Raw genomic sequence first — 27,545 nt, 5'->3', positions numbered from 1 at the left:
CTTCAAGTGGGCAAGACCCAGATGCAGGATATACGGAGGAAGGGGAAGAGGTGGACTGCTATTGGAGGGGGGCCCCGAAGAACTGCGTGGATTATTCGTTACCTGGCTCTAGGTATGACCACAGTCAAACATGGCCCTATCCAGAGGTCCCCCCGCCCCGTCTGTAGTCTCCTCCATACTGACCACGCCCTTGGTTGAAGCCCCAGTTATCTTTGACCTAAAAGACCCAGACTGTGTCAAACTCCACTTTATTAGAATAGAGAAAATAGGCAACAGGAATTATGCTTGGTGCTGGCAGCTCTATGTCCCCTGCACCAACTCCTCTTGGCCCCACGGCCTGGGAACTCCCCATAGGACTTCCTCTTGTCTGGACCTGAGGAAGCCTCCATTTTGGAAAAGCCCACAAAATGGGAGCTTCCATTGTGTATTCTGCTACCAGCTTCGTAATTAGCAGCAAAATGCCCACAACAACAGCAACAGCGGACTGGACTCAACACTCTAGGAAAGGAGGTGGAGGTTACCAGGTTCACAGCGCCACGCGTTCACAAGAGCATCACAATCACGGACAAACAATGTTGTGTGCCTGGCCGTACCATGTCAGAGGCAGGCACAAGGGAGGCTGACGGCACAAGGACACTCTGGTGGGGCTGGCATACTTCTTCCCAGCATTAGGAAGAATGAACACAACACACATGTTCACATTCTCTGTGGGAGCTGTATGGGGGCCACGGGCAATCAATGTATAGAATCCAGGGAGGGGAGAACACCGTAAAAGGAACACAGAAGGCCGGCTTCCTTGCCCCCACGGGCACCAGACCAGACCACACACAACAGGTGGCCAGGGCTGTTGTGGCCTGCACTAGCCAGTGAGCTCCACAGGTAGCTCCCTGCCACAAAGGGCTTCCCACTGACGTGCTAGCAGTGAAATGAGCTTTTCTCGGCTCTCAGCACTGGGGACAAACACCTGCCACTGGACCTCCCGGCCCTGGCCAGCCCTGCCAGGATAACCTGGCATCTCCCCAAAGTGGTCCAGGGTGACGCTGCCCATGAGGTCGTGACCCTGCATGTCATCAAACACAAGAGTGAGGGCCTGTGGGTAGGGCTGGTAGCCCATAAGTACCCGGTCCAAATCCCGGACACGGCGGCCATCATCTAGCCGGTATCTGTCCCTCTGTGGTGGCTCTTTGGCAAATTCAGGCAACGGATAGTGGATATAGTCCTCATCTAGGAGAAAGATCTCAGCACTGGTGAGCAGGAGTGTCTTGGGGCGCAGCGGGCCCCTGTTCCGTCCAGGCTTTGGTGTGACCACTTGGAAGGCCTGGATATACAGTAAGATGCTGAGGGATGGAGCCTTTCCAGGATCAGCCAACTTCTGTGCCACGATATAGGTCAGGTCCCCAACCTCTTCCTCACTAGGGTAGGTGAATTTGACACGGCTGGAGTGGATCAGCTCATAGTTCTCCATTTTTCCTACAGGAAGAGATGACATTAGGGCTGTAGCCTGAGCTAGCCTTTGGTGGGGTTAGAAGCAACAGCAGCCCCACACCAGCCCTAGAATCTAAATGAGAGGTAGCAAAGGGTGCTCCAGGGCTGAGAGCTACCTCCTGGATGGAGTCTGCCATGGAAGAGGCCCACATAAAGCCCTGGCCAGCTCGGGAGAGAAGTGCAAGGCTAGAGAGAGATGCAGTGAGGGCTCTGGGGTGGACAGGATACCTGTGTTCTTGTCCCCAAATTCTGAGTAGAAGTCCTTGTCAACAGGCTCGGGTGAGGGCGTGCGCTCCAGCGAGGACAGCACGAGCATGAGGTGCTGGAGGAAGCAGTGCGTCAGGTAGCTGTCACGCGTCAAGCATGTGACCACTTGCGCTGGGGAGGAACCTGCACAAGAAGGGGCTGGTCACAGGTACAGGCCACCACTCCCATCCCCTGCAAAGTCCCTGCCCAGAAAACCAGGACCCAGAGGGTCCGTGTAGGAGGGCATCATGGACCCAGGGAAGTGGCCATATCTCAGGCAGGAAGGGCTGAGACGTTTTTCTGGAAGGGATAGAAGCATTAGGGGAAGAACTTAGCTTTCTCTCTTCAGGAAGTGTGAGTCAGAAACATCCTGCCCCTAGGCTGAGGGCCCACTCTTGCTGCAGTTCGGGTTGGCTGCTCCCTGCACACCCGCCCCCCACGTCTATAAACCCTGGTATGGGAGTCCTGCCATCTCAGCAGTTCCTGGAGCCGCTTCCTCCCACCCGAGTACCTGACTTGTAAGTGGACATAATGTGTCTAGTGATAATGCACCCATGTGTTCAAGGTAGAGGCCCACTGACGACACTGGCCTTCACCCAAACTGGGACAAACCACGCTGGGTCACTTACCAGTCAGCCGGAAGTACTGGTCGAAAAGGCCAACATTGACTGACTGCAGGTCACTGAGCTTGAACACAAAGCACTGAGAGATGTGGAAAGGACTGTTGATATAGTCCGTGTTTTTCTGATGCCAGAAATCTGTGGTGGAGAGAAGAGGCCAAGGTTAAACATGTCCAGCGGGAGCGTCACCTGGCAAGGAGCCACCACCACCTGCACGCATGGAGGACTTCAAGAGACCCGGTGTGGGTACCAGCATCATCAGCCCAGCGGAGTCACCAAATCACTGGATGAGACTCCCACTGAGATCCAAGAGGCAGAGGCTATCATATCCCCGGCATGGCACACCCATATCTGACCTTAGGGAAGAACTGCTGTTACCCCTTCCTCAGATGAGGGACTCTGAGCACAGAGCTGCCACCCAAGTCCACAGCTGGCTTTTATCCTGCCCTGCAGGCCGGAGTGCCTACCCTGGAGTGGTTCTGAGAAGTAGCGGCGGAGGCCATCATGCAGCACGAAGTACACAGCCTTGGTGGAGAGCAGCACACAGGCGGTCACCTCCAGTCCTGGGCTCTGGTAGAACACCACTGACGACCACAGGAGGTGCCTCAGCTCCTCGTTTTCAACCTGGGTACAGGGGAGCAATGTGGGAGCCTGTAGAATGGAGTGGGACAGGCCACACCTTCCTTCCTCCGAGACCACACTTGAGTGCAGACTCCAGGCAGCCCGTCCTTCTACTGTGGTGACTCCTGGTCTTAGAAACTGCTCATGGACTCGGATGAGGAGGGACAGGAAGCTCATCGCATTTATCAAGCAAACTCAGAGCAGAGAAGAGGTGAGAAAAGGAGGTGTTTGTGCCTGCACCAGGGCTACACAGAGTTAGATATGACAGGGCACACCTGGTGGGGAGGTGAGTGGCAGACCATTTGACCAGATCCTCAACCCTGTGAGCAGGTGGAGGTGATGACCACATGATGTCAGAGAAATCTGGGACCTAAGGATGTCCCCACACAAACCCTGCTCTACCCTCAGACTGACTGGTAGCACAGCAGAGCCTACAGCTCGCCCCACACAAGTGCCAGGCAGCAAGAGCAGCGCCTGGGCCAATACCTCAGCAATGCTGTTGTGGAAGAGATCGATGATGGCGCTCCCCTGAAGACTGGCAATGTGCTGGAGCGACGGGCAGACTGGCAAGTGAGAAGGGATCTGATTCTCCTCAGATGTGGACTGGATCAGGCGCTCGCTTGGGTACTGGGCAGGGGCCTCAGCTTGTGCCAGGGACTCTGCTTGTGCCTCCGCTGGAGCTGGAGCCGGAGCTGCAGCAGCAACTGGAGCTGGAGCCGGAGCTGCAGCAGCAACTGGAGCTGGAGGCGGAGCTGCAGCAGGAACTGGAGCTGGAGCCGGAGCTGCAGCAGGAACTGGAGCTGGAGCTTCTGCTGGGGCCTCCTGTGGTCGCTGCTCATCACTATATCTCCCAGTGACCCAAGAAATGCCAAATAAACATGTGAACCCACAGAGATTCATATCTATGCACATCAGAGTGTAAAGGTCAACTGTATGCCATGTGCTACCCTTGGAGGCACTGGGTGACCTACTTCATCACGTTCTTCATGGGAGGACCACACAGCAGAGGGAAAGTGTCAGGTCCTCTTCTTCAGCAGATGTGGGCAGAGCAGACCCCCCCCCCCCCAGGGCTGAGCCGACCATAGACATGTAATAAAGGCTTTGGCTCATGGACTCAAAGTTTATTTTTTTTTAAACTTATTTAACTTTATTTTATGTGCATTGGTGTGAAGGTGTCAGATCCCCTGGAACTGGAGTTATAGACAGTTGTGGCTGCCATGTGGGTGCTGGGAATTGAACCAGGGTCCTCTGGAGAAGCAGCCAGTGCTCTTAATCACTGAGCCATCTCTCCAGCCCTGGAAGTACATTTTGAAAGCACTGCAAAGACATCAGAAAGGCCACTTCAGGGTTATGACTTGGGAGCAAGGTATCAGATGTGTTAAAAACGCTACCCTAGAGTACTTATGCAAGAACCCAAGTTAGAACCTGGGTGTATATAGGCTAGTAGAGGAGAGAACCAAAACTCAAAAACACTCCTCAGTTGGTTTGGGAGGATGTCTTTAGGTGGCCCAGGCACTTAGCTTTCTCAACCACCACTGCACATGGCCATGCTGGAATGTCACTGGTCTATCCCAGTCATAAGACCAACTCAGAAACCTAAAGTTCATGGGAGCTGGGATCTCCAGCATTCAACCCACAGGGCCATACCCAGCAAAGGGGGTGGATGTTGCCCTCTCAATCCATCAGATCAGTCCAACTGCTGTAATCCCTGGGGCCATGATCTGGTATTTGATCAAATACCCATGAAGCTGCTGGGTGTGCAGATATATCTTTACGGGGTCTGGTTTCTGTAGTAGTCCCAGTAGCAAGCCAGGCTTGTGGTAACTCGGAAGGAAGACAGGTGCATACTAACTAAGCTTTACATGGTGAGGGGCAATGTGGGGACAGCCACCTCTGTACAGGTAGAACAGGGGCACTGGAATCAGCTGTAGGAGCTGGAAGTCCTTTGGATCATTAGCCCGTGACTGAGCGAGAAGATGACCCAGGCGATGCTAAGGAAAGCCAGAGGTCAAGACAGGGTTTCGGCATTCTCCCAGGCTAGAGAACACCAACTATTAGATTCGTGCCCTGACCCCAGGTGGGGAAATTCCACAACGGAGAGCAGGGGCACTCCCAAGGACTCCAAGGAGAGGACACATGAGAAGAAGCTCTAGCTGCTTGATCCTTCCTGCTAAGCACCTCGATTTCCCCTGAAGATAAGATGACCTACCCCAACACCTTGGTCTTCAGAAGGTCCTTTGGAAGGGGCTTCCAGTAGATCCACCTCAGCCCTTCCTGAGAAGGGCTTTGTGTGTGATACCAAAAATTAAGCTTGGGAGCTGCTTTCAGGAATGGGGTTCCTGGAGCAGACCTGAGCTGACAGAGACAGCCACTGGATGAGACCCCTGAGGAGTGGAGGAGGAAAATGGTACCCAGAAACCATGCTTGGGCATATGAGTGGACAGTGGTAGGACCAGGGACAAAGTGAAGACAGGACTGGCTCCCTTAACCTGCCCTGCATGGGACAGCTTGCCTGGGCTGCTTTTAAGCTTCTGGAGATCTGGAGTACGGGCTGAGGGGAGCCAGGGAAAAGGGGAAAGTAAAGGAGTGACTCCCCAAAAGTACAAGTGCCCAGAGACCACACCCAAGCCAATCCCATGCCCTAAGTCTGTGCTAGTCTCACCTGGTCCTGCCCTTGGCACGCTGACCATTCAAGAGGGAACTTTGGGATCTTGGCCTGGATGTAGGCTTCTTGGAGATGACAATAGTCTTCAGACCCTGCAGGGAGGCCCGAAGCTGATTGTAGATCCGCAGGAAGTGGAATTTCTCATGGGGCAGCACAAAGATGGCAGTAACAAAGCGGTAGCCAACCAGCAGCTCAAGGACATGGCCATCAGCAAAGGCTCCCCGTGGCTGGGTGCAGCTGCGAGTGGGGTCTAGCAGCACAGTGGAGAGCGGTACACGGCTAAGCTTGAAGCTATTGCGGTTGCGGCAGTTGTGGGTGCCTCGGTTGGGCATGGGGTTGAAGTCGGCCTTGATGACATTGAGATGCTGGGGAGTGAGCAGCAGCCAGTAGGGGATGGCAGCAGACTTGACGGCCTCAGAGGGCGCACAGCAGGAGCGCCGCACTGCCGAGCAGAGTGTGCAGCTGGCCCATTCGATGTTGCCCGAGTAGTCCCCAGCAGCTGTCTGGACCATGCGCTTGTCACTGTAGACCAAGTAGACAGGGAAGCAGCCCTGGCTGCGCTCCTGAGAGCCACCATCCACCTTGTAGAAGGTGAGCAGCTGGCGTAAGAAATCCTGCAGGCTGGTGTGGCTGCCATAGAGGATGGGGCTGCACAGCATGGCCATGTGCTGAGGTGCAAAGCAGGAGCGCAGGTCAGCATGGAACTCATGCAAGTTGGCAGCATCCGAGATGATGAAGAGTGTGTTCTCACTGTGCCGTACCTTGAGTACCAGGCACAGCTCTGGCATGAGGAAGCCAAACTCAGTGAGGTCGCCATGTGGGAAGCAGAAGACGAAACGCAGGGATGAGAGGATGTGTTGGCTGCTGCCTCGTGACTCTTGGTGTGGGATCTCGAAGACAGCAATGCCAAAGTCAGTGAGCACGAGGCAGGCAGCAAACTGGCGGATGCTGCCCTGTACGTGGATCAGGAAGCACCACAGCACCTTGAGGATGCGAATGTGCTCCAGCAGGAAGTCCTCATCAGCGCCTAGGGCCCACTCGAGAGCCAGACGCTCCTCCTCAGCTTCCTCATCTTCTTCATCCTCATCCTCCTCTTCTCCCTGGCCACTGCCCTCCTCTTCCTCTATGTCTGGGGGTCCCATTTCGAAGTAGCGGTTTTCAGCAACATCCTCCTCTTCCTCTTCTTCCTCCTCCTCACCCTGTTCACCCTGGGCTTCCTCTCGTTGGTTGGCAGCCTCAATCCAGGCAGGGAGCTGCCGCTCAATGGCCTGGCGGATCAGTGTGCTGAGACGCTGGATGAAGTCCTGGTTGGTAGCTGTGTAGCCGATGCAAGTGAAGGGCAGGAAGATGATCTGGCCTGACCCAGGCACCACCTGAACCTCTGGTTCTGCATGTTCTGGGCTGTGCAAGAAGAGACTGGGTCAGGGACACAGGAACATCCTATTCCCTAGGCTGCAATAGTACTCAATCCATGGTCTCCTAAACCTCTCACAGAGCTGAGCCTGTTCAAGCAGTTGCCACCAGGATGGCTAGCTTGAGTTCAGGCTTCTCCATACTCAGAGCACAGCTATCCACCAACACACACCTGCTTCACCAACCTAGCTTCCACAACAGAAGCTATAGAACAGTGCTCATAGAGTTCTGTCATTTGCATGTTACCAGGTGTCAATGGGCGATGAAGTACTCCAAGGTGTGAATCTCTTTGTTGAAAAATGACTACCTTTAGGGATATTCTGGCTTTCCAGGGCAATAAATCAAGTTGGGTGAGTCCTAGGACCATCACATTTAAATTCCAGTCCCTCATGACCTCTACAACCCTGCCATGAATAACAAATTGAAATATACTTCTGTACCCAGGCATGGTGGAGCATGATTTAATCCCAGAACCAGGCAGAAGTCCACTTGGACTTCTGTGAGTTTTGAAGCTAGTCTGTCTACATGGTGAATCCCAGGCTAGCCAGGGCTATGTAGAGATCCTGCCTCAAAAACAAACAAACAAACAAACAAACAAATAAAAAAACCCGAACTCCTGTAAAGGGCCAAGGAGCTAACATTTCTTGACGTGTGCTAGCCCTATCCATGTAATCTTGTTTAAACAGGAATTTAAGAATGCAATAATCAGTGGCTCGATCGGCGGCTCAGCAGTTAAATGTATTCAAAAGTTCTCACGGAGGATCTAGATTTGTTTCTCAGCACCCACACGGTGGCTAATAACCATCTGTAACTCCAGTTGCAGGAGATGTGATGCCCTGTCTTGGCCTCCAAGGGCACCACCAAGCATACATGTGGTGCATATATATGCAGTTAAACATATACATGCAGGCAAACACTCATAAACACTTAAAATTAATAAACGATTTTTTGTTTGTTTTCAGACAGGATCTCTTTATGTAGCACTGGCTGTTCTGGAACTTGTTGTGTAGATCAGACTATCCTGGAACCTATAGAGATGTGTCTGCTTTTGTTTTCTTGAGCGCTGGGATTAAAGAAGTGCATCCCCATGCCCAGAAAAACAAGCAGACCTTAAAAACATTACCAACAAAAAGAAGCAGCAGCCAGCCAGGGTAGCACACACCTTTAATCCCAGCCAATAGGAGGCAGAAAAAGGCGGATCTCTGTGAGTTCGAGGCTAGCCTGGTCCACAAAACAAGTTCCAGGACAGTCTCAAAGGCAAAAAACAAACAAAAAACAACAACAGCAACAACAACAAAAAATCAAGCAAGGTGGACTGGTTTATTTCTGTGCCTGACACTCAGGCTGAGGGAGTAGGTGGGTCATGAATTTGAGGTCAGCTTGAGCTACATAGTGAGACCCTATCTCAAATAACAACAAAAGTTCCACTAGCAAACAGAGAGAGAACACTTATTCTTGGCTCAGAGTTCAAAACAGACCATGGCCCAATTTGGCTCTGATTTGCCAACCTCCAGTGTAAAACAATGTTCACTAGACAGCTGAGGGAAACAGACAGAACTCCTCTCAACTGTGCTGGAGTAAAGACAGACTTCTACCGACAGGCTACTAACAAGGCCCATTGGGTGTTCAGTCTACCCCGGAGACAAGGCTCTTTTCCTTACCTTGCACCACCAACAGCTCCTGGCACATCCCTTAAGTCTTCAGACGCCACCTGACAGAGGAGAGAAGGTGAGCCTCGGCTGCTGCAGGTAGTTGTTCCTTGGCACTCACTGGGTACTGCCTTGCCACCTCTGCCCTCCACTCTGGGTGTGCTCTGGAACTTGGTGAACTGCTCATTTGGCTATCTTGCTAACATTCAGTAGGGCTGGCTTTCCCCCCATCTGACTTGAGCTTACACACCCAACCGTGGGCCAGAGCCTGTTTCCATGGAGGTCTGGCCCCAGACAGTGACATGATGAAAGGTGGTCCTGGCAAGGTCCCCCAGTGCTGAGACCAGGTCTCTGTCTCTCCTATAACATTAAGATAGAGTACTGGGGACAAAGCTCTGTGAGCTGTCTTAGCATCTCATGACCATGGCCCTGCTGCGTAGGGATCAGGGAATAGAGAGGCCCAGGCGTGGAGCACATAGCACCAGGCACTCATTTTCCTATTCTATTTTCCAGGAACACAGAGATGGGCCCCAGAAGCCTGGATAGCAGTTACAAAAAAGGTATTATAGTCTCACTATTCAGACAACCAAGGTGACGTGAGAAGGGACAGAGTGGCCTCAGGGTGCTAAGCATTATGGGAGGTTCCCCTTGTACAGCCAGCTCATGTGTATCCAAAGAATGCCACCTTCTTGTCCCTCAGGGCCCCAGTATTGCTTGTTCCTTGGGGTGGAGAAGGCCAAACTCATATCCTTATGCAACTGGTCTATGAAGATGACCCAACTAGAGCTACATCTAAGAGAAAGACTGCATGTCATGCAAAATACCCCCAGAAGCCCTAGCAACACATGCCATACCCTCACCAGGCCACACCCCATTGTGAAGAATATTACGCAGCAGCATCATGGTTTGAGGAAATAGTACCGAGGAGCAGGCAAGGGCGTTTACCTGTCCTGTGGGGATAGATTCCAAGGAGTCAGAACAGTCTTGGGCAATGGGCCGGTCCTCAGGGGGTAAACTGTCGGTGGATGAGAGGCTGCTGGCCAGGGCCTCCTCCTGTACGAACATGATTCCTGCAGAGATGAGGTAGGCAAGTGGGCGGGAAGAGCAGCTGTTCAACAAGAAGCTAAGTCCTGGGCACATGGCACGGCTGGGCACTAGCCAGATCCCAAATCATCCATCATACGGGTCACAGAATAAAATGCAGTAATTCAGTAACTCAGGGTCGAGCATGTGGCTGCTCTCTACTGTCAGGAAGAGGCTTTCTGAGCAGACAAGCAGGGGAGAGAATCATGAAGACCAAACCCCTAGAGGTGCACTCTATAGACAGACAAAACAACGCACAGAGAAATGCAGAGAAAAATGTGCTCAGAGTATAAACAAAGATCTATATCTTAAAGATCTTTTTACAGATTACAAAAATGGGGAACAACTTGTTTGAAATCTCCGTGAGAATGCAAAGAATATGAACAGACACTCCATGAAATATAACATGCAAAACAATGCTTACACAAAGAAAGACAAATTGAAATAGAAGACCACCTTTTCTGTTTCTATGGCATGGTTAGAGCATGCAGCCTGGCCCAGTCTAACTAGAAAGAGGTGGGCACTGGGGTACAAGCTGGTCCACCTGTCAGAAAGCAATCTGGTGATATACTTATCAATAGCTGTGGACATATTGGAACACAAAGAAAGGACTACACATGACCCTGTGCCCTCATCTGGTATCTCTGCAGGGCTTGCAAATTCCAAGCACAGGACCCTTTACCGAGAAGCCAGGCTTTACAGACTTGATTCTTCTAGGGCTTGCTGGAGCCTGAACCCACAGGTTTCCTTACCAGGGCGCCCCACTGACTGTCCTAATCATGTGCTTTGAGATGCATCGATTATTTGAGCCATAATCAAGGTCTTCTATGAATAGGCTGCTTGGATCTATTATTTCATTCGAGTTTGCAAGCCAGGTAAGGGAAACCCCTCTTTCCCACTTAAAAAACAACAACCAGAACAAACAAACAAACAACAACAACAAAAATAAAACACCACCACCACCAAAAGGATGGTCTAGAAGAGCCTTGCCTCCACAGCCTGGCTTTGCTGCTGAACAGTCACCATGGCCCAGTTAAATGATTGAACCCTCAGAGCCTGGGACACCTTGTCCAGCTTGACTGCTGCCTAGAACAGAACAACTCAGCCAGCCCAGCTTCTCTGCCCAAAGGGTAAGCAGGCAGCCCAAGCCCAGATACTCCCATGAAGCTAAGCTGCAGAGGCTGCGAGGGAGGAAGGGGACAAGCACACAGCCAAGCACCAAGCGTCCCCGGTCTTTGCTTATATTGTCCCTGCTACTGAAATATCTTAACCCAACCCATCTTTCTGCTACAGTCCTAAACGTATTCCCAAACTGTTCTACCTCGCTCTTCCATGGGTGTAGTCTCTCTCCCCAAGTGGCTCCACGTTCCTAGAGGTACTGCTCTAAAACCCCAACTCAAGATAAAGGAAAGCATCCCTACTGACCAGTCCTGTTGAGTCTCAGCACTGCTAAGCGCTTCCCCAGCATCAGCTCATGCGCACCTCGTTATTTACCACAGTTCATCAAATCTAAGATCTGTGGAGGAGGGGCCATCTTGGTCATAGCAGAAGTCCACGGAAGGATTTCCCACGATTCCATCACGATTACCAGCTGGCTGACAGCAACTAGGGGACGCCACTGACTGAAAGACGCATCTCAATTTCAGAGAAGTCATAGGTGGAAGTGCGCATCCTAGAATCGGTGAAGTGGGATGGGTCCACTTATGGTTGAGAGAACAGAAGAGGCTGCAGAGCTTCCAAGTGCTGCACGGTGCTCGAGATCTCATGGCCAGGAGGATGGAACATGAACTCAGCTGCCTGCCTGCTTCTAATCACTTCTACAACAACCTTCTCTCAGGCCCTAGACAAGGCTGGAGAATGGATTCTGGCATCCTGGACACTGGCTCCTCTCAGTCACAACAATCCACTGCTCTAACAGCTGTGATGACAGAGGCCTAGTGTTTTCTCGACATTTTCACAAGTGTGTTTTAGATTGGGAGCCACCGTAGTAAGTCAGTAAAACTGTTCTCACATAGAAAAACTACTGTCCACCCAGGCCAGCTCCAGTAACACATGGTCAAACAAACATATATGTAGGTGCCTCACATTTGTGAGGACAAAAAGAAAAAAAACGGCATTATGTTCTTGCCACTACCCTTTACCTCCCCACCCCAGCCTTGTTTGGGCATGAGGAAATGCAGACAGGACAGTCTGTCCACTTCCTTCCTGGACCATGGCCTGTACAAACAAGTGGCCAGAAAGGGCCACTCAGCAGATGGGATAGGGGACACCAGCAGTCCTCAGACAGGGGTCTGACCTTTGTCATTTCTCGCCCAAAGGAAAGAGATGTGCACACAAAGACATCCACTGGAGTTTATTTACAAGAGGTATAAATCTGTGACAACATCTCTCAGTGTCCAATGACTGGGAAAAGGGGACAGACTACAGAGCACCCAGGGGTAAAAGGGCACCAAGGAAGGGGTAGATGAGGCTTGCCCCAGGCTGCAGAGACTTCACCACCACAAGGTAGAGGGCTGCTGGCAGTTGCGGCCTGGAGGAGACACTCATTCCACCTGCCTAGCCAGGATCTGTGTTTACCCTTGTTCTTCACTTGCCTGTCCACATATGTGCGCTCTCTCGCTCGCGCTCGCGCGCTCTCTCTCTCTCTCTCTTTCTCTCTCTCTCTCTCTCTCACACACACACACACACACACAAACACACACACAAACACACACACTGATTCAACGAATGCTAGAACAGGTTACATCCTGGGCCTTGGGACCTTAGTATGGCCCTGTCCCCAGAAGTCTATGGTTGCTTGCTTTCTATGTGGTATCACTAATACTGTGGGGACCTGAAGAGAGGTTAGAGAAACTTCCTCACATAGACTCAAACTTTCTTCCTCTTTTATGGAGAAAAAGAAAAAAAAAAAAAAAAAAGAATAAATTTTTTTTTTGTCAGAGTTTGACAAAGTCAGTGGGCAAGTGCTGGCATCGAGCTATACTGTTGTATTTTCACGGCTTCTCTTCTGCATATCAGTTGTGACTTCAGACTGTTGAGCATAAGGCTTCTGCCTTAACATGAGCGAGTGCTGTCTTTCTGTACCTCTGCTTCTCACCCTGACAGGACTGCTGTGGAGGGTTCTGTGCCACAGCTGCCCTTCCCTGCTCTCCTTGTGTGCACGCCACAGTTCACTGCTGCTAGTGGGGTAAACTTCCCCTTCCCCAGGATCTTAGCCCTCTCTAGAAAAGTTTTCTCCAGTGGGGTCACGAGGTCAAGAAATAGAAATGTATTTCTGGCTCTTAAAACCTAGGGCCAAACTAGTTTCTCAAGACCTCACACCAAGTTCTGCGTCTCCAGGAGCCTGGGCAGGCGGCGTTCTTTCCTGTGTGTCCCGAGCCTCAGCTCCACTTGGGACGGCATACCTGTCCCTCTTCCGTCGGGGCCAGGCTGGCAGCCACGTTCATGGCACCTGGTTCACTCACTCATCTCCGCGGATGCCTGGGTTCAGAGGTGAAAGCCCTTTGAAAATGCTCACAGACAATGGGCAGATCAAAGGGGGTGTTCTTCCATGAGTCCATGGGAACAGACAGCCCATCTTGGTCCCATAAATGCAGTATTTGGGGGTTTTGGCCGTACCTTGAGAGTCAGAGGCATCACAATGATAAAAGCAAGCTCTCCACACAGGGATCAAGGGCTCCAGACTCAGTTAAGTAACAAGGCCTGACTGTCTAGGAACTGACCTGCCCACACTGTCTGCAAGGGACAGATCCTCATGAGCCAACAGCCTAATCCTGCTCAAAGGGCAGTCTCAGTTCTCTGTCCAACACCCCATAAGGGAAAGGGGGTCCTTACTAAGCAAACAACAGTGCTGAAATCAGGCCGGGCACCTCCCTGCTATGTGCCATCCAAGGAGCCAGCCTGCAGAATGTGCCACCCTCCCCGTAGGAAGCAAGTGCCAACCTTTCTCTCTCAAGCCTAACCCTGCCTGCGTCCAGGCAGTGCTGAGCAGCTCAGCTAGGAGCAAGTTCTGCTCGTGATTACCTTGGTTGGAGTGGATAGGCTGAGGCAGGGAGGCTGAGGCGGGAGCTGCAGCGGGAGGGGAGCTGCTGGGTCTGACGCAGGGAGCAGCTGGGAGCCGGGTGTCCTCACCAACCTGAGGAAGAGTACTGAGTCAGTCCATACGAGAAAGGACAGGAAGAACAGAAATGCTGAGGCCAGGGACATGAAGAAGAGTCAACATTCCCCGATCACAGAATGTTGAGAACGCTCTCATAGAATCGAATAGTAGGTACCACCACTGTACCGCCTGAGGACCCAGCCTGAGGTTTCATGGGGACAGGAGCGGTGTTAATGATCAGAGACCCTAAGGGAGTTCATGGCTCAGTTTCCCCAAGATAAGTTCCATCCTTGGCTGGCTCCCTCTACCATGTTTACCTTCTTTTCTGTGTTGCTCAGTTTGGACTTGACATCCTTGGCTTTCTGAATGGCTTTCAGTACTTCCACAGTGTCTAGCTCCTTCTCTGTGGTTGCTGCATCATCTAGACAGATCTACAAAATCCAGAAGGTAGCTTACAGCATTGAAACTGGCAAAGAATATTGGGAGAATGGTGAGATTCCGCTGAAGACTGGGTCTGAGCACCCCAATAGGCCCCCAACAAGATACTGGAGGCTAAGGGAGGCTCTACACCACAACATAAGAAACCTAGAACCACCTTGGAGGGCCCATGGAGGTCCCACATAGCTTAGGAAATCTCAGGAGTCCTTCTCTATTAAGAGGGGGCAGCAGCCTCTTGGGGACTGAATATACTGAGTTCCTACTTATAGGCAGAACACAAGCGGAATTGACTGTCAAAGAGCAAGAAGAGAACTTCTGGACAAGGGACTAGTGGGCAGAGATAATAGTAGAGGAAGAAGGCAGGAGTCCCATTCTGGAGAGCTGTGGGCTAGCATGCAAGCAGAAAAACCACTTGAAGGATACTCCAAAAGCTTTGGGCAGGTGGAATCGGGGCTTTCCAGCTCTGGAGCCAAAAAGGGGAAGAACATATATGTATGTATGTATGTATGTATGTATGTATGTATGTATGTATTTATTTATTTATTTTGAGGCAGAGTCTCACTCTGTCACCCAGGTTGGTCTTGAACTCTGGGTAACCCTCTTGCTTCAGAACCTGAATTCTGGAATTAAAAGTGTAAGCAATTCTCTCCAGCAAGAGATAACATCTTATGTAAATTATCTTAGTGACAATGTGGACAAAGTGGCACTTGGTGGGGGCAGAGAAGGGCTGGAGACAGATGCAAACAGAGCCACAGTTATCTTCTGGCCAGGGATCTGGAGAAAATAGGTTCCAAAAACTGGTGAGAATGGGAATGGAGACCAAGTGGCTGGAGATGGAGGGAAAGGAGTATACCTGGGGTGAGGACTTTCTTGGTTAGCATGGTGGCACATGCACTGTCTGCCATACCAGCAGGCAGCAGGCACTGGACTGGATTGATCCAGTAAAGGGGAAAAAAAAATCTCAAGGCTGGTAGTTAGTTAAGTACCAGGGTTACCAGCTGTTCAAAAAATTGGTAATTTTAGGAAGCTTACATAAATTAAATAAAAATCTTTTTTTTTTTTTTTAAATTTTTTTTTTTTTAAAAATGTGTAGCCCAGGCTGGCCTTGAACTCGTGATCCTCCTGCCTCTGCCTCCTTCAGCAAATCCTACCGGCGTGCGCCACCACTACCGGCTAAATAAAAATCTTACACATAATTTTAGACATCTTATTTTAGGCCCCTTGTCTAAAATATCTAATGTATTTCTTTTCTTTTTTCTGTTTTGGTTTTTCAAGACAGAGTTTCTCTGTGTAGCCCTGGCTGTTCTGGAACTCACTCTGTAGACCAGGCTGGCTTTGAACTCACAGAGATCCACCTGCCTCTGGACTTCCTGAGTGCCGGGATTAAGGGCGTGCACCACCACTGCTCAGTTTCCAACGTATGTTTTAAAAGTTGAAGACAATCCCTCTGTGCCTATGTGTTCCTGGAGCCTTCCTGGCCTGAAGATCTGGCGCACATGAAGCCTGCTAGGGAACACACAACTGATGGGAGAAGGAGCAGTGGACTTGTAGACCTGATGCAGACGAGGGCCTCGCTTTGCTTATGTAGAACTGGAATTCATCCTGCCAGTCTCTGGGCTCTGTGGGTGGTTCTGGGGCTTACCTCAGAGGCTCGTTCGCCAAACTGGGAGAGCACCTTGGTCCGGTAGTCAGGGATGATGCTCAGAGGGTTGTTCAGTAAGGCCACACGCTCTAGACATGGTAGGCTGCCTATGCTCTTAACCTCCTCCAACTGCAAGACAGAAGTGCCGTTTAGCCCCTTCTTTTAACAACTCAGCAACAGACTACATACTTGATGGTTTCTTTTAAGTGAACAGAATCCTATTGGTTTTCTTTTTTTAAGATAACAAACAAGACCTAGCAATCTCAGATCCCCGACGGTCTCAGGGCTGGGGTTCACCTGCTCAATCCTGTTGTCTCTGAGGTCCAGATTAACCAGAGAGTAGAGTTTGTGCAGGCCACTCAGACTCTCTAGGAAGTTGCCCGCCAGGTTTAGGGTTTTGACATTGCCCAGTTTAGTGTGCACGCCTTCCAGGGAGGAGAGCTTGTTGTAGGACAGGTCAAGGTGGACGAGATTGTACAGGTGCTGGAATAGCAGGAGAAACACAGAGGCAGCACAGGTTAGGCCTCCAGAGAGGCCACTGTGCCCTTGCAGACCAATTGGACCAGTTCTGTGAGGCAGGTTTACAAGTCTTTTGACAACCACTGGGAAGGGAAGTCCCTCTTCCCTCTTTCACATGCCATAGTCTCATGGTATCCCCTGCAGAGAGGTCAGGGGTGGGCACTGAAAACTCAGCCTGCCTATCATCATCACACTCTGCACACTCAGCTTTTTGAACACTTTGGAACTAAAACAATCAGTGCGCCCCTGGAAGCCCAAGAGGAAGGCCACAGCCCCTATGCTTGCCACCCCCTAGGGTGCAATGCTTCTCCAGTCTCGGACCCATCAGGACAGCAGGGCCCTAGAGAGCTAGTGGGCAGACATTACCTGTAGGTTGTCCACAACTAGCACTCCGTTGTGACTCAGGTCCAGGTACTCAATCTTTGGGATCAGTTTCTTATGAAAGAGAAGAATGTCTGGTGTTACTCAAGGAGGTAGGACCCTAAACAGTCCATGTACCCAGTGGCTAAACACACGCTCCAGGCTGGCTTATCTGCAGGGTCACTGACACCTCCCACTGCCCACTCAGCAGAAATCCAAAGGAATCCACTATTTGGACAGAACAACTGGCTTAAGTAATACACATGGTAACACATGGTGATGTCCTCCAAAAACAAGGGAACCTGTCCTTTTTTACCCTGTCCTCCCCCACAGGATCACAAAAAGAAGCATTCTTAAGACCATTGGGATGTTGCTCTAACACAGGCACACCTATATTCTAGGCAATGAGTTTTCTGCTATTCCTTAAAAGGAATTATCATTCACCATGGTTTGGTTATATTAAATGCATACATAATTCATATACTTCACTTGGTTTTATGTAATAACTCACCATTTTAAAACATTCTCATTTTGAAATTCAACTTAAAAAGACTACACATAATATGTAGAGCACTTAATAGATTTTTCTAGGGGCGTGAGGCCTTGAGAGGCTGCTGCAAGCATACCACAGATTCGTCGATCTCAGAGATGCTGTTGTGGCTCAGGTCCAGAGTGGTCAATGCTTGCCATGTAGGGATGATAGCAGTCACAGGGCCTTCAAGGGCTGTGCCTTCAGGCTCCCACTCATCAAATTCTGAGGCTTCAGGAACAAGGACTTCCTGCATGAGAACATCTGTTGAGCCCTCACGCAACACTGAGTAGAATACGCTATCGTTGCAAAATTTAAGGAAGCACTAGAGCATATTTAGCATGTGGAAATGAGTTTGCATTAAAAATGGGCTTTGCTTTATGTGTCTTAAAGTGATTGTGAAATAACTAAAAGATGTGGAATATGTTCTGGTCCTGTGACTTCAGGAACAAATGCTAGTCAAGTCCCCCCCAGGGCCTCTGCTCTACAAGTGATATCTTTCCTGGCTTAAACCTTCAGAAGGTGAAGGTTTGAATTCATGATGTTGCCGGACAACCATGCTTTCAGAGTGGTCTCCACTGTGGACAACAAATTCTTTAACCATTACTTCCCAGAGAGAGAATTATCACCGAGACGAGAGCAGCAGCACAGGCATCAGTCACCACAGGAGAGGGAGGCAGTTCTTCTCGGTTGACTTTTGATGTCTATAAGACATCTTCTTATATGGGGTTATCCTGAGTTCCTTCAGCTATATGGCAAGAAGTACTTCCCAGAGGACATCTATACTCGACTCTCTGCACAGTTTCTTCCTTTGAGTCAGTGGCCTCAAGAGAAAGAATTTTCAACAAACCCAAATCCTGATCAGAAGTCACAAAATGAGTCTCTCCCTATACTGAAGGAGGACTTAAATATTATTATGATGGCATCCATATAATGGTAAAAGAAACTCCCTACCTTAACAGCTGGGCTATTTCTGTTACTCAGTCCAAACAGGGTCCAGCCCTTCTACACCTCACCTTCCTCTGCAAGTCCAGGGAGGATGAGATACAAATGAGGGCTAAGCCAGTGCTTGCTGGGCTCAGAGAAAGTTCAGTCGGCTTCACTAACAAAGGCTATGTCCCCCAGGCCAGGCCCCAGCATAAACACAAAGGCAGAGCTCACCTTCATTGAGGTTGCTGAGAATCTGACACTCATTGTGGCTAATGTTGGCTTGGAGGTGACCAGCCCTCGGATGTGCTTAGCATCACAATGACTTATCTGGAACAAACAACAGCTGTGTCTCAGAAATGGCATCCTGGCCCCCCAGGAACCCCAGGAACTAGATGTTCATCCCACATGCAAGCTCAAATCCCTAGATAAAAGATGACTCAAAACTTGGCCCCTTTTATTCCCCAGTGAGTCTCAGTTGCAGATAAACATTTTAAGTATCTAGTAAGAAAGGCATCTAGCCAGGCATGCTGGCGTACACCTTTAGACCCCACTCAGGAGGCAGAGGCAGGCAGATCTCTGTGAGTTCGAGGCCAGTCTGATCTTGCCTCAAAAATGGACGCTCAGGTTCCTTATGAGCCACAAATTCCATTTTTGTGGTTAAGGGCTACCGGGAGCTTGCCAAGGAAACAGAAAAGGTAGGATCTGGGAATCATGATGGAGAACTGGGGCATGCAGACACAGCACATGGAGCATCTCTCCTGCTTACCCAGCCTGACCCTCTGTCCTCAGGCAATACAGGTCAATGGAAGCAGGCTTCTGGAATTCAAATTCAATATCCTGGCCTAACTTCCTCATTTCCCCAAGCCTCAGTTTCCTCAAATGTAAAATTGAGAACAAAAGTATCCATACTTCACAGAGAAGTTGGAGAAACTTGGTCAAGAATACATGGGCACTGGGTAGAGCTGAAGACAAAAACCAAGTTCAGGAAACATGTGGTTTTATTTGATAAAAAACAGCTTTTATTGTTCATTACTGACTCCCTTTCTTTTTAAAAATGACAACAAAATTAGTGTTAGGAACCAGAATTCAGTAGAAAGTGATATAAAGCATTCTTCTTAGTGATGGGTGCCCTTGACTGGGAAAACAAAGAGTTGGAATTGCCTCTGACTGGCCTTAGGATGATTTCTGTGACTTCGACCTGAGGAACACATGGTCCTGACTCCATGAGAGGCCGCAGAGAACTAATTTCTGCGGCTCTGGTCTCTAATACCTTTGCTGCCTACAATAGGGGTGGAGAACTGCAAACCAGCTAAGGACAGAATCTGCCAACATGTTGCCAAATATGAAAGCAACAGTGCCTTACCACTTGCTATCACAACCATTCCCTACAAAGAGACAACAGAGCAAGACACTGCTGGGCAGGCTCAGCCCTGTCTGCTCACTAGCAGCCTTGGGCCTTACCTCTACCTGATGAAGAGACTTGAATATAGAAAGATCAAAGGGCAGGAGCTGCTCTTGAATGTTGCTGGTCCCAAAAGGTCCTTCTGTGCCAGAAACCTGAGGTCAAAGATGGATTTAAATTAGGGGTGCTGTAGTGAACTCCCGTTCTGCGCTCTTGGGTGAATGTGGCCACAGCTGTCAAACTCAAAGCTCGGACCACTTCAACTGTATTCAGACAATGGGCCACGATGCCCCCTGGCGCTCACAGGCAGAAACACAGTATCAACAACACCAGGAGGCTTTCATCCACTGAGAGCCCAGTCTTGGTCTCCTTCACACACTGCCAGCTGGTGAGCTGTCAGACAACTGAGAGACGCTCTACAGCTACGCTGCTGTAACTGTACCTTAAGGTACCTAAGGCGACAGGTGAAGTCTAGGATGTGCCCAAGGTCAGTCTTGGCATCACCGCTGGCACAAGTAGGCTTTCCTTGCTGTAGCTGCTCCGTGACAGCATAGAGCTGCAAGGGCCTGATGGCAAAGACCTCACCGGCTCCTAGAAGCTGTTCTCCTGTAACAGTCAAGTTCAAGAGTGAGTGTCCAGCCCCAGTCCAGTCCCAGCCTATTGGACAGCCAGGGGAGATAAGCACCAACAGTCAACAAGCATGCAGCAAGCACCTATGACAAGCATCCACCCCACCCACCATACGAAGCTACAGTCTTAGGTACATAGGAGTGGCCCTTCTGAGCTCATACCGGGCACAGGGCAATCCTGGACATGATCAGAGAGAAGGGAAGGGCTGTGCAACTGGGGAGCCCTCCTTAAGGGTGAGGTGGAGTGGAGAGCTAAGGCACCGAGCCAAGAGGAGGCTGGGAGAAGCAGTACTCTAGGTGTCACAACTACCCCGCACCCTCTAATATACAGAGACTAAGGTCAGTTATAGACCTAAGATGCCAGTGTTTAGGCCTTAAATTGCTCCTTCTAGCAGGTTTCCGTACCTCTGACCACTAGTACCCTTACCTTTACCCCAGGGAAAGCAGTAAGATGCTAAATGTAAGCCTGCTGGCGGGGCGTGCTCATTCTACTACTGTTAATTGTTAATATGAACATGACCCAAGATTGGCTTCTACTTGCGATCTGAACACTTTCAAGCAAGGACAAACCAGGTGCAAGATGGCAGCATGCCAGCCACCTTCCAACACCCCGTGTGACTTGGGAATAGATCCTGAGACGTAGGTGAGTCCCAGGCACTCACCTTACACAAGCCTGGCTACCTGAGTTTGATCCCCAGAACCTACATAAAGGCGGAAGGAGAGAACTGACTCTACCAAGTTGTCCTCTATCTCCACATGTGTGCTGTGACACATGTGCCCACATACACATACCCCGCAATAATAAATTATAATAGAGAATCTTAAACACGAAGGATCCTCACCTACAGGGCAAGTAGTGGGTAGACTGGGGACCAGGGCCAAGGACTTGACACCCTCAAGGAGGTGGGTAGGATCTAATATAAACTCAGTGCCACCGTGGGCACTAGGCAATGCCCCCAGCATTTCAAGAGCCAATGGCTATGTACCTTTTTCAAAGAGCTCTTCAGCCAGTGCTGCAGTGATGCCATTTATTTCCTGTGGAGACACAAACCCTGCAGTTAGAGGTCCATCTGCCCATCGCTGGAATTGCACAGTCCCTGCTATCCACTCACTTCGCTCCTGCAGGGTCAGCTCTAGATCTCAGGAGTGTCCAATCTTTTGACACTGCAATTAAGACACTGTCACCAGCAAAATTCATACTTGAGCACTGCACAATCAAGTAACAACAATACAATCACAAGAAGCATCTCATAATGCTTTAAGTAAGTTTACTGTTTTGTGTTGGGTTGCATTCATAGCTATCTTAGACCACACAAAGCCTGCAGGCAACAAGTAGGACATAGCTTCTAGATAGAGAACAACTAAAGGAGGGAGGAAATAAAGGAAGAAGTTTAGAAGGGGGGAGGCTAGAGAAATGGCTCAGAGGTTAAGAGCACTGGCTGCTCTTCCAGAAGTCCTGAGTTCAATTCCCAGCAAGTACATGGTGGCACACACCCATCCTCAGTGAGATCTGGCGCCCTCTTCTGGCGTGCAGGTGTACATGTAGGCTGAACACTGTACACCAAAAATAAATCTTTTTTAAAAAAAGAAGTTTAGAAAGGGAACTGTTTTCAGATATATGGAGAGCTGAGCATTTCCTTAAAAACAACTGCAAGTCTGCACAGGCATTGGCTGAGTGGGCTGCAGCCCAGGAGCCAACAAAGCCTGACTTATGCCAAGAGTTGGCTGGGGGAGTCAGCAGCTTCCTCACTAAGTTTGGAGCTCCCAGGAGAGGGTGTGGCAGGGAAGAAATCCTGATTCTTTTGGGAAAAAAAGAGGCCCTGACTAATAGAATACATGACTTTGCAGTACCAACTTTCCCTAGGAATGATTATTTCCACCTTCTCTCAGGTCAAATGTTTCTTCAAAGAGTGGAAACTAAGCGGTTATGGCAGCAAATGCCTTTAATCCTAGCACCCGGGAGGCAGGAGCAGATGGATCTCTGTGAGTTTGAGGCTAACCTGGTCTGCAAAGCAAGTTCCAGGGCAGCCAGGGCTGTTACAGAGAAACCCTATCTCGAAAAACAAAAAACAACAACAACAACAACAAAAAAAAAAAAAAAAAGGAAGGAAGGAAGGAAGAATGTCTTTTTCCTGAGCTCAAGCCTCCCAGATTCACAGCAGCACAACAAAGGCCCAGAGTCACTAGAAAGATACAGCAAGGGTGTTCCAAATGCCACACAAAGCCACAAAGCGCACAGCAAGAACCAGTCCTCCCTCACATTAACAGCTACCACGCTGGCTTTAAGTCACAGCAGACAGTGTCTAAGAACTAGGTAGGTACTGGCTCACTGACTTCTCCTGCCACCCTATAGATGCCATTACACAAACAAGCAAACACAGGAGGAAGGTGTTGATGCTCCAGCTTTATGACTATAAACCAGCAGGGCTACACTCGAGCACTTGACCTTGGTCCTCTCAGAACATAGTCAATTGCTTCTGCACTCAAAACAATTGTGGGGAAAGAGATGGCTCAGTGGTTAAGAACACTTGCTACTCTTCCAGGGGACTTAGGTTTAGATTCACATGGCTCACAACCATTGGTAACTCCAGTTCCAGGGAATTTAACCTCCTCAGGCACCAGTCACAGGCATGGCACACATACATACACGTTAGCAAAATACTCAGACACATAAAATACTAAAAATCTAAATAAAAAAAAAGTAACAAAACAATCATAAGGTTTGGAGACACTCGCCAAAACCTTTAGCCCCACCTCCCACAGGTAAGAAATTAAACTGACTGACAGCAGTCCACAGGTCTTTGTGTAAGCAAGCCCAGATGGAGGCAGCACGTAACCCCTTGCAACTCACAGGACACACAATCTCTTATGCATTTATGGGACTTAGAAAGCACCAGGTGGCAGAGGACAGGGTGTCCTTTTCCTGTGACCTCATGAGTTGTTTGTCTCTTCCTTATAATGTTTTATACATCACAGCTATCCGCCTCAAATACTGGGAACTGAATCTGGGGTTTCTATCCCTCAATCACAGCAGACAACCTTTTATTTTATTTTAACTGGGTGGCTTCAATTTCATAATCCTTCTGCCTCAGCCTCCCAAGTAGGTGGGAGCTATGAGCCCTTCACCCAGCTCACGATAGCAATCTTAACAGCTGGGAATATGCAGTAATCGTTTCTTCTAGCCTGCATGCACGTTTGTCCTTTGTTCAAGGTGGTTTTCTTAACATAGTGAGGTTTTTTATTTTTATATTTAACTTTTAATTCTTTTCCTTTGTGACTATGAGATCTCTTCGTTTACTCTAAGAATGTAAGAATATTATCCCAGTTTTCTCTTGACCTCTTGATCTTTAAAAGCTGTGCTTATACAGTTTGCTTGAAATTCAGTTTATATGTAAGAATTGCTCCTTTAGGGAAGATAAGCCACTGCACTTCAGCATTAGAGAGCTCAGCACACAGGTCAAAATGTAAGAGGCTAACAGAGCAACAGGGTTCCAGTCAGTAGAGGCTACTGGGTCTCTGAAGCGCAACTTCAGTCTCTTACAACCTCCTAAAGCCCATGAGTTTCCCCTGGCAGCTGTGAGGATCCGAAGTCAAGGAAAAGCTTGGAATGGCCTACAAGCAAGTCTCCCACGCACTTCTGAGAAGCATGGCCTTCTTTCCTATCCTCCTGTAGCCAGACCTCCTAGTGCTAAGGTACCAGAGGCTGCCCGTCTACACTTAACCTCAACTCCACAGGCCTCTCAGGCACTGTACAGACACAAGGAGCCTGCTAGAAGGCTCTTGAAAAAAAGGGCTTCCTGCCCTGTCACCACTGCCAGCAGAAATATACCTCCTATGGAACATTTCTTTGGGCAACTGGTGTTGATCTGGACAGAAGAGAAAGAGTCACGCTGGACGACAGCCCTGCTAAGGGTCAGAGCTGGGCTTCCCAGAAGACCCAGAGAATGCTGCTACCAAGAGGCAAGAGCTTTAACTTCTGAGGAATCTCAAAAGCAAACTCTAAGTATTTCTTTCCACTCTGCTCACAGGAAGAACACACTGTTGGCCTTCCTACTTGGCTTCCTCAGGCTGACCTTCACCTCAGGAGAGAGTCTGAACCAGAGGGATCTAGAAATTTCTTAGTCTGCAAACCTAAAGCACTAGTTTCCTCTGGCCAAGCTGCACCTGAAGGCAAAGGGCACAGAGTCAGGCCTCTACTTCAGTTAGGCCTCTTTGGGCTGTACCTCAACACCATGTGGACTACTTAGGCTATTTATATCTTTATAGCTGCCTACTCAGAGAGCCCAGCTGTAAGTGTACCCCCAAATACAGATCTGATGCTCAATCAGAAACCCCTTGCTAGTCCCTGCCACCTCTGCTTGGCTCATGCTAAAGCAGTGTGCCTGTCAGTGGACATTCACTGGGCAGGAATTACATGGCACTGAGGCCATCACCCAGGTGTGATCTGGACACACGTGTTATAGTTAGAGGGGCCTTGCATTTTGTCTACCAGGAGTCAGGCATATTATATGCGATTCAACTTTAAGCAAAATTCCCCACTGAAGGATTCACATATAAATTTTAAATAGCTTCAAGACTCTAAGTTGAAAAACAAACACACCAAACAGGTTTGTTATCATTCACAACCTCAGCCCTTTGCAACTAAAACAAATTAATTATAAAAATAAAATGGATCTAAAGCCAACACTAAGATAGTTGACAATTTCATTTCAAATTTAAAAAATTGTTTTCTGGTTACAGTCAAGTGGCTTTAAAATAAGGAAATGATATATACCTCACCTTTGAAGGGAACTCAGTTATCTTTCTTACCAGAGCAGCCCAGCATGGTGACATGTGGTGAGCCCTGACCCACCCCTTTTCTAAGCCTCAGATAGTCACTGTAAAAGCTCAGGAAGGCTCCAAACAGCCCCCTTCCAGATCACAAAACAGAATAAGGCACAGAAAAGTTAAATAACTGAATTGGAATGAACTGGTTGAAACAAGCAGGCCTGGGAGACAAACTGGGCTCTGTCTATTTCCAAGCCCACTGTGATGTGGCCTGTTTCAGGATGATCTTGGATATGATTATCCATGGGATTGCATTCTGCTGAGTCTGGAACTTCTCTAAACATTCTGGGACAGGGTCTATCACTGTGAGTCCAGGAAGTGAGGAGCACAGCTATCCAGTGGAGGAGGAAACAAAGGCTGCCTCACCCCTGGAATTCCCCAGTTCTGGGTTGGCTGGGGAAGGAAATGCTTTTTCCCTTGTCATTAAAATCCAAATAATGAAAGAATCGAACTGGACTTTATATTTTTTACCATATACAAAGATGAACTTGAAATGGATCAAAGTCCTAAATGTAAAAACAAAACATTTAAGAGAAAATATAAACTTTTTGTGATACTCATTAGTCAATGGGTTCTCAGATATGGCATGAAAAATACAAGTGACCAAAATATACAAAAAAATAAACTTTGTCAAAATCTAAAATATGTATGTTTCAAAGAATATTACCAAGGGCTCAGTGGTCAAGAAAACTTGCTGCTCTTATAGAGGACAAGAGTTCAATTCCCAGCACCCACATAGCTAACAACTGTTCATAACTCCAGTGCCAGGGGATCTGACCCGTCTTTTGGCCTCCATAGGCACTGTACATACATGGTCACAGACATATATGCAGGCAAAACACCCATAAACATAATAAAAATAAATATTTTTAAAGGATATTATCAAGTAAAGGAAGCCAAGTGTGGTGGTACATGCCCATCATCACAGTACTCAGGAGGCTGAGGCAGGACGATGGTGAGTTTGAGGCCAGCTTGTTCTCTAAGGTTCTAAGCCAGCAGGGACTACACAGAGACCATGTCCTAAGAAACAACAGCAACAACAAACAAAGTGAAAAGCTGTGGGTACAAACCAATGGTAGTCCATGTTTAGGATATAAAAGGCCCGAAATTTGATCTGTAGCACACACACGAAAGAGAGACAAAGGAAGAAAATAAGGGAGGAAGGAAAAAAAGAAAGTAAAAAGTTAAAAACAAAACAAGCCCGGATGGTAGTGGTGCATGCCTTTACTCCCAGCACTCAGGAGGCAGAATCAGGGAATATCTGTGAGTTTGAGGCCAGCCTGGTCTATAGAGAGAGTTTCAGGACAGCCAGGGTTACAGAGAAACCCTGTTTTGAAAAACCAAAAACCAAAACAAAACAAAACAAAAAATGACCTTTGTGGAATATACTAAAAAGTTAAAAACAAAATAAAAAACCTTTGTAGAACATAAGTTATTTGTATATCACAGTTCTGATAAGGGTTTAGCATCCAGAATATATAAAGAATTCTCCCAACTCAACAAAAAGAAATTAAATTAAAAAAAAAAAAAAAAGAAAGAAAGGGACCATGCTTAGCAATTACTAGGACTGGCTGCTCTTCCAGAAGACCTGGTTTAATTCCCAGCACTCACATGGCAGCTCTAATCTGTCTGTAACTCCAGTTCTAGGGTTTCTGACACCCGCACATCCATACATGCAGGCAAAATAACAATGCACACAAAATAAAAATAAATTATAAGCCCGGCAGTGGTGGCATATGCCTTTAATCCCAGTACTTGGGAGGCAGAAGCAGGAGGATCTCTCTGAGTTCGAGGCCAGTCTGGTCTAAAAAGCGAGTTCCAGGAGATGCTCCAAAGCTATACAGAGAAACCCTGTCTCAAAAAAACAAAACAAACAACAACAACAAATTGTAAAAAAGAAAGACCTAATGTTACACAGACAAGGGATCTAAATCCATTTCTCCAAAGATATAAATGTCCAATAGGCATATTTAAAAAAAATCTCAGCATCATTAATCATGGCGCAACTGCAAGTGAAAACCACAATGGAACTACTTCACACCTACTATGACATCTAGATAAAACAAAGACAGGTGCAAAGGCGGGTTAGGATGTGGGGAAATGGAACATACGCATTGTGACTAAGAATGGAAAAGAATCTGGTTGTTCCTTAAAAAGCCAAGTTATTATATAACTCACCTTCCTATTCTGGGTATACCACAAACGTACACAAAACCTTCTGCAGCAGTCTCCCCCAGTTCCCTTTATCCAATTTCATTTTCTGTGGGATTCATGATCAACTACAGTCCAAAGTTGTTAAATGGAAAATACCAGAAGTAAATGCTTCCTAAGTTTTAAATTGCACACCATTCTGAGTATCATGAACTTTCCAACTGGCCCACTCTGTCC

General features: G+C 48.6%; 1 protein-coding gene across 4 annotated transcripts in view; it reads right to left on the bottom strand.

The window, feature by feature from the left end:
- Positions 1–232: 232 nt before the first annotated feature.
- The window catches only part of Nisch (nischarin), a 34,912-nt gene continuing 7,599 nt past the window's right edge, over positions 233–27,545 (bottom strand). The window contains exons 4-21 of one of the 4 annotated variants that reach the window (XM_050158172.1): positions 21,317–21,365; positions 20,144–20,307; positions 19,761–19,856; positions 18,531–18,626; positions 17,467–17,619; positions 16,847–16,915; positions 16,259–16,444; positions 15,962–16,090; positions 14,199–14,312; positions 13,806–13,917; positions 9,645–9,769; positions 8,712–8,761; positions 5,635–7,038; positions 3,459–3,819; positions 2,819–2,975; positions 2,361–2,489; positions 1,714–1,875; positions 233–1,470 (exon numbers count right to left, since the gene is read on the bottom strand). In XM_050158172.1, coding sequence (XP_050014129.1) covers positions 860–1,470; positions 1,714–1,875; positions 2,361–2,489; positions 2,819–2,975; positions 3,459–3,819; positions 5,635–7,038; positions 8,712–8,761; positions 9,645–9,769; positions 13,806–13,917; positions 14,199–14,312; positions 15,962–16,090; positions 16,259–16,444; positions 16,847–16,915; positions 17,467–17,619; positions 18,531–18,626; positions 19,761–19,856; positions 20,144–20,307; positions 21,317–21,365 — 4,167 coding nt within the window. In that variant the 3' untranslated portion in view covers positions 233–859. Of the gene's footprint in view, positions 1,471–1,713; positions 1,876–2,360; positions 2,490–2,818; positions 2,976–3,458; positions 3,820–5,634; positions 7,039–8,711; positions 8,762–9,644; positions 9,770–12,120; positions 13,401–13,805; positions 13,918–14,198; positions 14,313–15,961; positions 16,091–16,258; positions 16,445–16,846; positions 16,916–17,466; positions 17,620–18,530; positions 18,627–19,760; positions 19,857–20,143; positions 20,308–21,316; positions 21,366–27,545 lie in introns of those variants that run through there. The other 3 variants (XM_050158173.1, XM_050158174.1, XM_050158175.1) reach the window with 3 other exon arrangements.

This window comes from Alexandromys fortis, unplaced genomic scaffold (assembly GCF_014885135.2).
Source record: "Alexandromys fortis isolate MF-2015 unplaced genomic scaffold, M_Fortis_MF-2015_v1.1 scaffold_106, whole genome shotgun sequence".
In the NCBI taxonomy this organism is placed as follows: Eukaryota; Metazoa; Chordata; class Mammalia; order Rodentia; family Cricetidae; genus Alexandromys; species Alexandromys fortis.
Note: the sequence above shows the minus strand (reverse complement) of the source record. Positions and strands in the feature narration are given on the sequence as shown.